Here is a 14,494-nt window from a genome sequence, read left to right as displayed (position 1 = left end):
ATTTTTTTCATATTTGTTGAAATGATCTTTCCATCGATACAGAAAAGAACAAATCAAAGGCTCTGACAAAATAAAATGAGAAAACATCTGGTATTTGAAGCTGTTGCAGGTCTGTATTAAGCCCGTCCAATCAGTTCGTCAAGCCCGGATGAAGTAATTGGACGGCTGACCTGTCAGTCTACCTACCTACATTGCTCCCTGCACACGCTGCACTCATTGCACACGCCCAGAGCCTTCTGCAAGGCAAGGCAGTAGAGTTGTAGCAGTATGGAATGGTACGACGTTAGTAATGTGTTTAGAACATCAGAATTAAATGAACGTGCATTTAAGCATATTAGTGGATTATCCCTACTAAATTTGAAAATGTATGAGGCCAACCTTATGATATTGTATTTTGGATGTTTGTCAATGTAAAGCCTGCCTGGCAACAGCTTTGCCTTGTCTTATATCATTGCACATCTTTGTTTGCTCTTCGTTTCCTTGAGTGACTTGAGTGCCATAGTCCAGGAAATGCCTTTTAGAAAAGAAAAAATCATCATGCTGTTGGTGTGATGATAACAGATGTGTTGCAGCTAAATGATGCTTGAATGATATCAGGTTCTGGATGACTCATGGTGTCTCTTACAGTGTTGCATGTCTAGTGCAAAAATATATCTAACTTATGTGAGCCCATGCATCACCTCCCAACACCAGGACCAGATTACCACTGCAGATAACTGTGCACGTGTTTAGTTGAGGTCATGCAACAGCTGTCTTATCTCTGATGTTATACTCACAGATGAGTAGATAAGACAAGATTAACATCAGGTTTTCTCGGTTGTTTACCACACTAAACATTTCCTGGAAATGCTTCATCAGTTTTCGTAAGTCTTACAATTCTTAATTTGATGCTCATATTGACTTTGTTGCTATGTTTATACTCCCAGCTCAAAGATTATTCAAACAAATCATCTTTGCAATTACACCAATGCATTACAGAAGAGAAGATGGAACATAACAATTAGTGACTAAGATCCAGTGGAGGCTTCTCCATTGAGGAGAGGGAGGAAGATCCTCCCTAAAATTGTTGAGAATAAAAAATGTAGATTGCCCCGACTATTGTAATGAATTAATGCCCTTAAATATGACTACTTTATTGCCTTTGAATATATAATGTTCGTTTCCCTAGGTAAAGGGACATTAGCACCCCCTATCGCCTATTGACAATTACTTCAGGGAGGAACGTCCTCCCTTCGCCGCCGTCCACTCCCATTCATTTTCTCGAAAGTACTGGCGGCCGGTGGATAACATGGGTTTCAATGGGAGAGAGGAGGAAAATCCTCCTCTGAGTGGGTGGGACCTTAAGGAGTCTGATTCGCGCAAAAATCTATCCGTCTGCGCTATGAACCAATAAGCAGGATCCCTGGATGTTGAGCAGTGTTGCCAGATTGGTCCGATTTCCCACCCAATTGGGCTACTTTTAACCATGTTAGGCTGGAAAAATTATCATTGGGCGGGAAATCTGCCCAATCTGGCAACGCTGTCGATAACAAACCCGGTCTGCATTGCCGCGGTGCTCAGTCTGAGAGACGCAGAGCAAGTGAAATCTGCGATAGCGAGATCCTAAATGCACAATGGAAACATTGGAAACGGAGGACATTGTTAACGTCTTATTACAAAAACCATTCCATTCATTCAGAAAGAGGTAGACCACTTCCCAAAATCAAGGTCATCAGAAATAATGGCAACGTCAGTGTTGTGAGTGCTACATGGTTTGCTAGGTACGCATGACTTACTGGTAGCATTACAAGCAATTGTAACTGAAAATAAACATAGCTAAATAACTTCAGTCAGTGAGGGCAAAAATAGGCCCAATAATAGGCCCAGATTTTTTTATTTACTTTTACAAATCAATAGTAGGCCTGATTTGACTAATATGCTTTGCATCCTTTCCTTCTCAAATTACAGTGATGCCACTGGTGGCTTTGTATACATTTTGTTCACATAACTCCCTCCCTGCTATTTTGTAGTTCACCAAAACACCCTGAAACAACTTGAGTCTCACATTATTATGCCACCATACACCAACAGTGCAAGCAGGCCAATGGCAACCAAGCGCGCAGTCCTTCCTCCCTCACTTTAAAAACCACCAGCCGCCACTGCTAAGATCATAAACAAATCCTCATTTTAAATCATAAAGAATTATGTAATTGGATAGTTAATGTATGGAGATTCTATATGTTTCTAGAATAAAGCCACAAAAACATCTGTAAGAAGATATGCCGAGGTCGGTTGTTTATGCTCTTATACAAAAGCTCAGTACTGCCTAATCAATAATGCACCGGAGGTTATTGATGACCTCCGGTGAACCCCCCCGGTGAGCTCTCCGGTGACGAGTGAAGGTGGTTTAGTAGTTTCCCATTGGGGAAAAAACTCTAAATAACTGATTACTTGAATTGCAAAATGAGCACATAACGTTACGAGTCACAACAAAAAAAGAATCTGAGTGCTCTTTTTTTGCTGCCCCAACCCTTTGTCACTTTGTAACCCTAACCCCCTAACACTGATAATGGAGTTAGAGCATCTTGCTCAAGGATGCCTGCAGAAATGGGTTCAAACCTAGAACCTCTCTGTTGGGAGTGAAACAACCCCGGTTATGAAATAAGAATGATCCTGGGCAGACTTATATTATTTTTGTTGTGCTGTGTTTAACCACAGGTGCTTGTGGCAAGGCTGAGATGATTGGATGGAAGAAGGTGAAGGCTCATTATCTGCCCTACATGGCTCTCCTGATAAAAAGCAGCAGGAGAGCCCATCTGCAGAGGGACCCTCTTCTCTTCCAGATTGGTGCTGACCCACTGTCATAAGGAGGAATTTCATCACATCCAATAATACACATCTGCAATGTCAATCAATGCCATTTATCTTTATCTGCATGCCGTACAATAAATAGTCTTTCAACCCCACAACCTTGTGTTTTGGGGAGCCCATTAAAAGTCACAGTGTTTATCATTGACATTGTTAGTGTGATTCTGTGTAAAAGGATATTTGCAGGCGCATGCATTGGTACATCCAAGTGTGAGTATGTTTATCTCTTTGTGGTTGACCCACATCCTTCGAACAGGCTATATAAGCAACTCATGCTGCATCTTGTGTTTCAGTACCTCCATCTATTGGCATTAGAAACAAGCTATGGCGTCTTCATTGCTGGCTCTTGTTAAAACTTTGTGTTTGGTCCTCCATGTCCAGTTATGTAAGTAAAACACAAAATATTCTGTGTTACATTAATTTTGGATTGATTGAGTCATTGAGTTGGAGCATCTTGCTCAAGGATGGATACAAGCAGGGGTTTGAACCAAAAAACCGTTCAGCCGGGGGCGAGGCATCCCTGTTAAGATACGAATAATCCTGGACAAACTTGTATGGTTTTTGTACGGATAACGGATCTCTTTCAGCTGTGCTGTGTTTAACCCCAGGTGCTTGTGGAGAGGCAGAGATCATCGGAGGGAAGAAGGTGAAGGCCCATTCTCTGCCCCACATGGCTCTCCTGTTTAACAGGACAGATCAGCCCTGCTGCGGAGGAGCCCTCCTCTCCTCCAGATGGGTGCTGACCGCGGCCCACTGTTCTAAGTAGGAATTACATCACTTCCTTCATCCAATAATACACTTCTGCTCATAATCACATGAACAGTTTTTGTTGTTGGATTGAGCTCTAGGTAGGAAGATTTAGGCAAGGGGCTGTAGATAAGATTTAAGACCTATCATTTGGGAGTAATTTGTAAGAGATTAAATAACGATCCTTCTGCTGTTGATGAGTGAATCACTGGGAATATGTTTTCTGGTTGACTGGGGGCCTTCCTCTCTATGAGACTATTTAGATAATAGGCACTCCCAGCCAAATCAGGGCTTTTCTTCCCTCTTCTGCTATTTTCTGCTCTCCTTGCAAGTCTCAAATCCTACTTTACACTACCTTAAGCATTTATGTTGTTGAGCATTGTTGTGTACTATTACATGCTGTTGTTTGGTATTCATTAGTAAACCCTATTTTGGATTCTTCAACAGTATATGTACTGTGCGTCTTGGGGTGGACAACATTCCAAACAGCTTGACGGATAGATCTGTTCAGGTCCGGAAAGTTTCAAAGCGTTACCCCCATTATGCCTTTAACCAAACCACGCATATTCATGATCTCCAGTTGCTTAAGGTGAGCTAATTACTGTGTGATTAATACTCATATCACATCCAACACAAGTGTTGTTGCACTATTGATGATAAAAGTTACTTTGTACTTTCTTTGATGCAGCTCGACCAAGAGGTGAATCCGACCGATACCGTAAAGTTTTTGCCATTGCCCAATGAAATGCCAGACCCCCAGGAAGGTACCAAATGCACGGTGGCTGGTTGGGGGGCCGTCAACGCTTCAAACTTCAAAATGACAGATGATCTGATGTCGGCCAACGTCACTGTTATCAAAAGAGAAACGTGCAACTCGCCCACATATTACAATTCTGACCCAGTCATAACTGCCAACATGGTATGTGCCGGAACTGTAGGAGAGAATGAGAAAGATCAGGATGCTTGTAGGGTAATTGATCTATCATTTCTATCAACATCTTGTTTCGGATTTTCTAGGCTAAAAGAGGATTTGAAAAGCATTCCTGATTTCATATTTTTCTCAACAGGGAGACTCTGGAGGACCTTTGATGTGCAACGGTGTGCAAGTAGGAGTAACTGCCTTTGGCAGGGGCTGCGCTAAACGGAACAAACCAGGAGTGTATATCTTGCTTTCCAAAGAACACATTGACTGGATAAATGGGATAATGCAGATATAAGTGTTCCTCTGAAACATCTGCAACTCAAGGATGTCAAAATTATTTTCATATAAATTGATTGAAAATCTGAAAAATATACATATGAGATAATGATGATTCTTGGATAAAATATGTTCCATAGTCAACCCTATCTTGTGTCAAGGCACCACCAGGCTGGTGAAATTCAATGTTCTTATGGTACTTGTGAGATTCATATTTTTATGTACTATTATTAAGTATTAAGTCAAATCAATCAGGTAGTAAAAGTTATGCTATAGCAATATCTATGTTTGCAAGTCATGTAAGTCATAATATATATGGGTGATTTTTTCATTTTTACTTGCTGTAAGGTTAACATAGATAGATAAGGAGTTCTAAACTCATAGAACAGCCAGGCCTTAGAAGGCCCATTTGCTCTTGCAATGTGTGAAAGGCTACTTCAAGACAAAGAGGTTGTGAGTGTGGTGAATCTTTGCATAAGGGAGTGTTCCAGTTGCAAAGCAGGAAGCGCGCTCTTGTTAAGGAACCAGCTCAGCTGAGGCATCGGCATGGACAGGGGAGAAGAACAGCAGGAGGAGACAGGTCGAAGGAGTAACCAACAGTATATTGTGTTTGTGATCATGTGTGGAGCTCAGACTTTACATGGAGTTTTGTCTCTGTTCTGCATAACGTATTGAAGTATTGTGTAAGCTTTGCAACGGCATAGAATAAATTATCTTACATTTAATTTACAGTGTGCACTGAATATAATCTGAATTAAGCATTTAGCGGCATTCTCGGGAATCAGAGCATGACAATTTCAGTATTTAACCTATGATGTAAATTATTTAAGTCTATGCTTTATTTAGACCACATGATTCAAGCTTACATCAGTACCTCATTGGAAAACACATCTGTAGTGCTAACACCAGTCCTGAATAGCTTCTTAGTGGTCGACACAACAACATATAAAGTTGTATGTGTTTCAAGATAAGTCAGACACTACAAACATGGCCTCCTGCCATTTCCGCCCAAGCCAAGAAAGACTGAAGGTTCACCTGGGTAAATTAAAACCATCACACAAACCAACAAGAGGACAATAGCAAGAATCAACCTATGGATGAGATGGTGGAAATTATCTTACCAGAGAACACTGTGAAGGGAATCAGGAGAAAATACTGCCTTTATTATTGTGGCAAACCTGATCTTATTTGGCTATCATCGCTAACATGTACATTTCCACTGAATGCATACACAAAGCATGATAGCATACACAGATCCATGGAGCATCTGGTTTCGTGGGTGGGGCACCTTGAATATAAACGGGGAAGAGAAATGTTTTCGAGAACTAAACCTTGCGTTCCGGTAAGCTACCAAATCCACCGTTGGAGAAGATTGAAGTCAATGACATCAAATGTAGGTTTCTATTGTTCTTTTTAGTGATACTTTATTTGGTAGAACTTACTACTACCTAGTAGTAGATATTTAAAAAGAATGTGTTTTGGGCAGAGCCAGGCAGATGCTGGGCAGTTTAGTAAACCTATAATTACTATTTTAAGACTTATTAATGTATTACAGGCTAAATATATCTAAATCTAAATCTATATCTATATCTATATCTAAATATAGTATATACAGCTTGTTAATCATCAGAATTCAGTATTTATATTTGGATGTGTGTGATGTTTTGGTTGTTGATTTGTTGAGGTGAGGTCTTACATTCCACAGCAAGTCTAAAACCTGGATCGAGGCCTTGGAATTCTGTTTCAGCCACAACACTATGATGTTACACGTCACTAATGAAACACTGGGACGCTATGTGGATGAACTCCTGTCTGCTCAGGTACCCTTGGTCAAAAGTGTGTGGATTGGCCTGGAGAGACCAATCTTTAACTGCAGCGCCCCCTGGGTGTGGAAAGGGGGACTACAGGTTCAATATCAGTGCTGGGGACACAAAATCCCGTTAACTACCACTGCGGCAAGATCCTTTATGAGAATTCAGTCAAACTGGTCTGACGCCCACTGCTTCGAGCACCTACCTTTTATCTGTCAGCATACCTTAGTTTGATTTTGACGAGGACTTTACATTTTACAGTCAAATAAATATGAATATGCCTATGGATTCTGGTACTTAAATTAGCTTGTCGGCTTTGAAAGCGGCCACGAAAGTATAGATAATGTAACATACACAATAAGATCATTTGTGGTGTATTTTTTACTAAAGCAATCAATTAAATTACAAGAAATGGGATCACTTTTGAGGTATATACAGTCAGTGGCGCAAAAAGTGGGTATGCACTATATGCGGCGCATAGGGGCGCCGCACCAGAGGGGGCGCCGAAGCGATGGAATATCGCAATGATCAATAACAGAGGGACCTCACTGATAAGGCGCCCCCCCCGCTCCTTCGCCTCCCTCCCCCCCTCCTCCCAACACGGCGCTCCAGTGGGCGCCGTGTGGGGGGGTAAAAGATAGGAACTTGTTTGTGGTTATGTTGTTTTACGTAGTCCGATGATACAACCCCCCCCCTTGTGCCTCTAAAAAAACACCGGATATCTGTCCTGGTGCACTGAAAATGAATTGTTTGATTCGATATCATAGTGTGTTTTAGATCAATCTTGTGCCCAGACCAAAGGGGGGGGGGGCTGCTATGTGTCTGCATACCCCCCAGAAGGTAGGCAGTTGCGCAACTGTATACAGTGGTAATAATTTGTTTACCTAATACAATTACTTGTAGATATTAGAAATGAATGGGCCTTCATTCAATAATGTGTCTAGAAATGTTCCCAAGTAATATGACTTAATTGAATAAGTCACTAAATAATTCATTGTCTGTAAATAATTTGTTTGATTTTCCATTCTGAATGTCCTGTAAATCTACATGTTATTGAGTGAAATAATGTGGAAATGTTGTAGTGTAATTCAGATGACAAACATCAATTGAACCTTTGACTTGATTAAACCTATAAAGGACATGGTGTAAACTTACTGACTCTACAGACAATTATATGTTTAGTTTGTTGGAATATTCACAATCCAATAATTACATGAGTAACGATGGAGATGATGAAAAACAACATTATATTTTTATTTTATACTTGTACTAGAACTCCCATGCAAATACCATACATCCCTAGGCTGGCTCTGCCCCCATACGTACTGGGTTTGCGGTATATTCGTGGGATTTCTCCGGCCGGACTCTCTGGCCGGAGATTCTGGTAGGACCATGCTAATACAGCCCTATATACACACTTGCTATTAGCAGTAGCTATTATCAATAACTTTATCTTGTTTGTTGTGCTATCAATATGAGACAAACAAATCACAAGTGTACAGGCTCTTCACGCTTTGGGCTTAGGGAGGGCTGAGGCGTTCAGGAGGACAGTAGTGCAGAGTCCCTATGTATTACAAACATTCTTGAGAAGCAGTTAGCCATTTTCTTTGATCCAAAATATTAGCCAAACAAAACAACATAAAGAGCACGTGTATTAAAGGACAGTATAGGGGTTAAAGTGTTAGACTCCCAGCCAAACGGATTAGTTTCCATCCCCAGTAACGGGCAGCCTACCTCTGTGCAACCTCTACCTGCTCAATGACATGTATCTGTATTCACAGGTGGTGTCTTTGGATAAAAGTGTCTCATCAGCAACAAAAAAAAGTCATCTACAAAACATTCCTCAGACTGGGTACCAGGCAAACACGTCGTCCGTGATCCACCTCACTCGTCCTCCTGCACCATTTCCCTGAGGCACTCCTGCAGGTTGGCCCGCCTGTCCGCCGGCGCACTCTCCACCTCCCGCTCCAGCAGTTGCTGCGCCTTCTCCGGCTTGCTCAGCGCGGGTTGTGGTGCCTGGAAGAGCCGCACTCTCAGCATGTGGTTGTGGCTGCCGCGGGACATTATGCCGCACAGGAAGCGGAGCACCATGTCCAGGTGTGGCGAGCCCATGGTCGCCCGGACCGCCCCCCGCAGCAGGTCCGCGGCTGACCGGGGGGACTCCGCTATTCTGGGCAGCTTGGCGCGGGGCCAGGACCCGGCCTCTGGCAGGGGGACCCGGCCCTCCAGGTGGAACACGGCGAACACGTACACGGCAGCCATGAACTCCTTCACAGGCACAGAAGAATCACATTTTAAGGTTGTGCTAAAGGTGTTGCGACATCGAAGGTCGATAAGTACATTACAGGTTTGGATATATGGAAAAACAAAACACAACACTCCAGGGAATACAGATGTCAAGGTAAAGTCAATGTCAAGTGGGGTTAGGGGCCGGGGCAACTTAAAGATCACATTTGCTTAGGTTCCAGACAGTCAAGACAATCGCACGCCTACACATCCCGGTCCCGGGGAACATGATTGGTCTAAACTAATTTGAATCAAAACACCCCGTTCATGCAGATTCAAGCACATCTGCCAAAATACTAATATATATATTAGAGCTGTCAAGCGATTAAAATATTTAATCGTGATTAATCGCATTAATGTCATAGTTAACTCTAATTAATCGCAAATAATTTTTCTAAGCTAAATATCCCTTGATTTTTTTGTCCCATAATTCTTCTCATTTTAATTCTCTTATCAACATGGTGAAGTGCATCGGCTTGCCTTGTGCAAATTATTTTTTATTGATAACAACATTGGCATATACACTGATCAAAACAGGACGATACAAAAAAAGAGCCTATAGTGCAATTAAACGACTGCTTTGAACAAATGTCAATTGAACATAGCAGTCAGGCTACTGCTTCTTTGTTTTGAGCCAAAGAAAAAAAAAAAGAAAAAAAAATTATAAAATAATTGCGTTAATCGCGCGATAAAAAAATTAACGCCAGTAAATTTGGTTTGCGTTAACGTCGTTAATAACGCGTTTAACTGACAGCTCTAATATATATATATATGTGGTTTATATTAGTGGTTTATACTACAAAGAATATATGTCCAAAATATAAATAATAGCATTGGTTTTCACCTGGAAGGTTCGGTGTAAAAAGCTGAACTGCTTTCTCTTAGTGGTGTCCAGCGAGTGAAGCTCAATGCAGAGGCCGGAGAAGACAGTTATCTCCTTCATGTCCAGTTTATGCTCCTTGATGTCCTGTTGGGAGAAGACCCACACCTGCTTCTCCACCATAGCCAGGGCAAGCTTCCCCAGGTTTAGCAGTGTGTGGATGTCGTCCTGGGACCATTTCTGACACACACAGAGACAGAAAAAAAACAGTTAAGACTTTGAAACCTCAATACATTACATTTCTACCCTTGTGCTGACTTTAGTTTTGTGTGTATGCGTTTTATATGAACAAATGATCAGGTAAATCGCCCTGTGATACATATAGAATGCTGTAATTTAACGTCGCCATGTCATAGGAAAATGACGATTTGGCCATCATAACCATGACATGACATGCATCATAACCATGACATAATATATCCCCTAACATGATGCTATCAACCCTTTCTATGCATGCATCAACCAGCTCACCAGGTGGTTCTCCGACTGGCCGCGGTAGCGCTGGAGCTTGCGGTTGGTCTGGATGACCATCACGTGGATGTAGAAGGGCGTGAGCCTGGGGGGTTGAATCCCGTAGCCCTGGTAGCGGAAGCAGCGCTCGAAGGCCGTGGCGGCCAACCAGCAGACGAAGGGCTGCTGACACAGCGCGATGAGGGCCGGCGAGCGCTTGTAATGGGACACAATGCTGTCCGACAGCTCCTTGTCCTGGAAGCGTTTGCTCAGGTAGTCGTCCTTCATCTCGTCACTGTTGATCGGCGAGGGGGGAAAGGTAAGTGAAACCTAGCGGTGGTGGTGATTCAACACTGCACACATTAAAACGGAGGCAACGGTTAGGAAGGGGAGATGGTAGCATGGCGGGAAGACAGGCAGACAGAAGATAGGATTGCTGCCGGACACAAACAGACACAGAGTAGAATATGATAGTGGCTCCCACCACCACAAAGACAGACCTAAAGCCATGAATATCTGTGACCACGTCGATGAGTTCAGGTGGGATGGTTGAGACGGCTGCTTGTCTGCCAAGGATCCAGATGCGGGCAGAGGGCAGCAGTTTACCCCGGATTAGATTAACGATCAGAACATCCAGATGTGCAGGAGTATGGCTGTCAGACAGGACCGGAGTGTTCTGGAGTAAGGAGCAAGCAGATGGCAGTCGGTTGTTGCTTTTGGAAGGGAGAATTACATAGAGACAAAGTATAGCAGATGCTTAGAAATGCTCTATAACAAAAATGCCCTTAAAATGTGATCCTCCCAGGACCTGGTGTGCATTAAACATAGAGACACTTTCTGCTTTGGGAAATATACCTTCCAGTCCAGCGTATCGAGGTAATAATCGAAGGAGTCCATTAGAATGAGAAATCTGCAGTTGAGATCTTCCAGGTAGCCTGCGTCACTGAACCCCTGGTAGTAATGTTCTATCACCTCCATGATGGACATCATCTTAGTTGGAGGAAGTTGGAACTTCTGGAGAGACCAGAGACTCTCGAGTGAGAGTGGGATCACAAACTGTATATCCTGTATATGAAACAAAAGAAAAACAAGGAAACACAATCACAGATTCAACAACTCAATTTCTATACGTGGTGTAACCTCATACTGTTTGCTGTAGCTTTACACAGATACGATTGTTCATGGGGACATTGGTAATAGAACAATAAAGTACACTCAACACAGGTGAAGATCCCCCCCTTTGGTAAATATCCATGCGCTCAAAATCCCCAATTACATGATGTTGTCAAAAACATTTCAACAGCATAAAAGTTCCTTAATAGAGCTACTTCTCCCTTCCCCACTGATGAAATGTAAAACAAATAAAATGAGTGGTACACTCAGGAGTGCCGAGTTCCTGCATGTAGCGGACCTTGTTGGCGGCATCCTCTGCCCAGTCCATGGAGAACCTGGCCGCCACCACGGACATCCCGATCCCCGCGACTCCGGTGGTCACCAGCGTCCTCACGGGCTCCCCGCTGGCCTTTGTCAGTCGGAGCAGATCCTTCACGTCCAGGAAAATACTGCCGACGCCGTCGCCGGGTGCCAGATGGATCCCGTTGCCTGGGCGTCTGGAGATCTGGGGCTGGACATAGACAGTGTCCAGGAGCTGCTGCTTCCCGGGCCGGGGGACGCCCTCGTAGATTACTCTGAACCTCCGCAGGATGTGCTGCTTCAGCTGGAACCGGAGCAACACTGGGGTGAGAGGGGATGGAGAGGAGGTGAGGGGGAGGGGGAAATATGCACTTTGATGACAAGAGTTCATCTTGGCTGGCTAGTCGTGTTCGAAAGTAAGATTTAATAAGCTTAACAAATGGCTGATTATTTATATCTACATGCAGGTTATTTTTTTTTCTCTTTATCTGACAGCCTTACCTCTCTTGCATTTGTTCTCCAGGTCCCGGGCTTCAGTAATTTTTTTTATGCTGTCCAAGCCCATGATGGATTGTTTTAAGGCACACTCATGACCTGCATGACAAAAGTGACCAATGATTAATTGGCATAGGTTGCTCAGTATGACAATGTATACAGCGGCCAATACAATCATGTTTAATTATATGCTTTACATATATATGTATATAAAGGGTTGTACTACTCCTGACAGTGAAGACTAACTCATAATAATAATATAATTAGTTATTAATTAATAATTACTAGCTGAACGTGTTCTTACCAAGCACTTCAATCATCTTGTCCACTAGGTTCAGAAGGTCCCATTGAAACAGTTCTTCCAGCTTGAAAAGTTTCTCTTCTCGACTAAGGCGTATCTTTAAGTTTCCCATGTCTTCCTCAGAAAGTCCAGACAGAACCCCCATGATGTTCTACACAATGAGGAGAACAAGGACAGAGTGGTGAGGTAATTGTGCCGTGTTGTACGATGGCAAAAGAGAATAATAGGAAGGACTGTTTGTAATCTTAAGGATTGGAATTTTTTTTCTTTTATAAACAGCACAACATGGCACCTTGAATACGTGAGGCATTCCAAGCTCTGAGTGGAGAATCCCTGACTGGGCCTCCTCAGGGTCCATCTGATCTCCATCCTCCACAGGCGGCGGCGGTACTGGAGAATTAATTCTATCGTACTCTTCCCCCTCCTCCTCTTCCTCCTCCTCCCGGTTCTCATCTTCAACCACTTCCTCATTTCTGAGGGAGAGACAAAAGTGCAGGAGACCCCCGTGTACGTAAGTACGTATTTAAGTCTCTGTCATGTGATACATGAGTGCATTGATAAGTATGCTAGCCTATGCACCAACCTGGTATATATGATGCAGGCATCTTGTTGTTTGGTCTGCTGTGTGCCCTGGGTGAGGACTGTCTCTGGATAGTGATGACGTATAAGTTGCAACCTGCCAAGAATTAGAACAAGAGAAGGTTCACAGTTAGCTGACCAGCGTACAACAGTTGATAACATTTTATTTTATTTCATATCCCGGATAATATTAAATATGATATATATGCAAGTATACATGGATAGTAGTTTCAGTATAACTCCAACCTACCCGGTGGGTTCATTGGAAGTGATAGGTGAGTCCCTCTCAAAGTCCTCTTCTTCTTCCTCATCGCTCCTCATTGATCCATAACTTGACGGGGGACGACCTGTTCCATGCAGTATTCTAAATCCAGAACGTATAATACAGGGTATTACATTTACATTTAGCGCATTTAGCAGACGATTTATCCAAAGTGACTAACAATAAGTACATTTGTCAGAGGAAATGGAAACAAAAATAGATCACTCGGTACGGTAAGGATGGTTAAAGAAACAAGTGCCAAGCAACAACAATTGCTAGGTTAACCCATTCCCTGTATACAACAAAGACAGCTAGGATAAGATGCTAGTCCTTTTTCTAAGTGCCAGGACGTAGAACATAAAATAATGGGCGTAAGAGAGGTGAGAGTACGGAGGTGAAGTAGCAATAGGGGGTAAAGGAGGAGGCTATGCAGAATGCAGGTGAACTCAGGTGAAGTGAGTCTAGTAAAAATTGAAAAGTATTTGATATACTACATTAACCATCTTGATCATGTAATAGCCTATAGAACAAGTCTAGAACGAGTTCAAATAGTTGAGTTGCTATGAAGAAGGCCTACGCCGATATGACAAACCTTTCAACTTCTGAATCCGAGTCCATAGCTGCCAGAAGGTGGGCTGAACTCAAGTTATTGTCCGGACTGTAGTAAACTGGCCGTTTTCCCTTATCTGTCGTTTTGTATTTAATTTAAATTGTTTCGTCAGGCGATCGAGCAGGTAGTTTGTTTCCGTACCATGTTGTCATGTTCACTAAAAAGCATATGCTGTCCAAACAGCTGAAACCTTTTGTTTTAAAAGTATATAAACGTAGTCACTTCTAAATAAAAGGTTTATACATTATAATAATTCGCCGTATCCAAACCGGACTGGGAACAATCCAAACTCGTCGTATTTCCTTGTACGGTATCACATTCGGCCAAAGTTCCTTTTCGTTTTTTTGGAACAATAATAGTAGATGGTTATCCTCGGACACATGGGGGCGCTGTATCCTCAAAGGGAGCCATTTGCCTTCACCCAGTCCGGATCTGGAAGGATCGAGAAACCGACATCTGAACTCGCGAGATCAGGATGGCCTCATGAGTCATGGCAGACATTCTCTGGTCATGGGAACTTGAATTGAAAACTGACGGCGCGTTCAAGACAACTCGAATATCCTGTGCCTAGCCCAACGGGAAAATGAAAATGTATGCATATTTTTTCACAATGCT

At 42.8% G+C, this 14,494-nt stretch overlaps 2 protein-coding genes across 2 annotated transcripts; one reads left to right on the top strand and one right to left on the bottom strand.

Moving 5' to 3' along the window:
* The first annotated feature begins 3,077 nt into the window (after positions 1-3,077).
* LOC115561403 (granzyme A) lies at positions 3,078-5,521 on the top strand. Its single transcript, XM_030381431.1, has 5 exons — positions 3,078-3,232; positions 3,456-3,609; positions 4,042-4,183; positions 4,283-4,564; positions 4,662-5,521. The coding sequence occupies exons 1-5, from the start codon at positions 3,172-3,174 to the stop codon at positions 4,809-4,811; spliced, it is 789 nt and encodes a 262-aa protein (XP_030237291.1). The 5' UTR covers positions 3,078-3,171; the 3' UTR covers positions 4,812-5,521.
* Positions 5,522-7,831: 2,310 nt separating this feature from the next.
* Positions 7,832-14,247, bottom strand: nlrc3l (NLR family, CARD domain containing 3-like). The gene is made up of 12 exons (XM_030381429.1): positions 13,862-14,247; positions 13,258-13,371; positions 13,012-13,104; positions 12,721-12,901; positions 12,432-12,579; positions 12,134-12,226; positions 11,631-11,953; positions 11,075-11,284; positions 10,720-10,895; positions 10,241-10,514; positions 9,734-9,949; positions 7,832-8,871 (listed from the first exon to the last, which is right to left on the bottom strand). Exons 1-12 carry the CDS (start codon positions 13,885-13,887, stop codon positions 8,488-8,490), a joined length of 2,238 nt encoding a protein of 745 aa, XP_030237289.1. The 5' UTR covers positions 13,888-14,247; the 3' UTR covers positions 7,832-8,487.
* Positions 14,248-14,494: the final 247 nt, after the last annotated feature.

Source organism: Gadus morhua, chromosome 16 (assembly GCF_902167405.1).
Source record: "Gadus morhua chromosome 16, gadMor3.0, whole genome shotgun sequence".
NCBI lineage: Eukaryota > Metazoa > Chordata > Actinopteri > Gadiformes > Gadidae > Gadus > Gadus morhua.
This window is presented reverse-complemented; position numbering and strand designations above follow the sequence as displayed.

Coding starts and splice junctions, on each gene's coding strand:
- nlrc3l (XM_030381429.1), bottom strand. CDS start 13,887: ATGGACTCGGATTCAGAAGTTGAAAG. Junction 12,902..13,011: donor GCCTGCATCATATATACCAG/GTTGGTGCATAG, acceptor TCTCTCCCTCAG/AAATGAGGAAGTGGTTGAAG. Junction 8,872..9,733: donor TTTTACACCGAACCTTCCAG/GTGAAAACCAAT, acceptor GTGCCTGTGAAG/GAGTTCATGGCTGCCGTGTA.
- LOC115561403 (XM_030381431.1), top strand. CDS start 3,172: ATGGCGTCTTCATTGCTGGCTCTTGTTAAAACTTTGTGTTTGGTCCTC. Junction 3,610..4,041: donor ACCGCGGCCCACTGTTCTAA/GTAGGAATTACA, acceptor ATTCTTCAACAG/TATATGTACTGTGCGTCTTG. Junction 4,184..4,282: donor ATGATCTCCAGTTGCTTAAG/GTGAGCTAATTA, acceptor TCTTTGATGCAG/CTCGACCAAGAGGTGAATCC.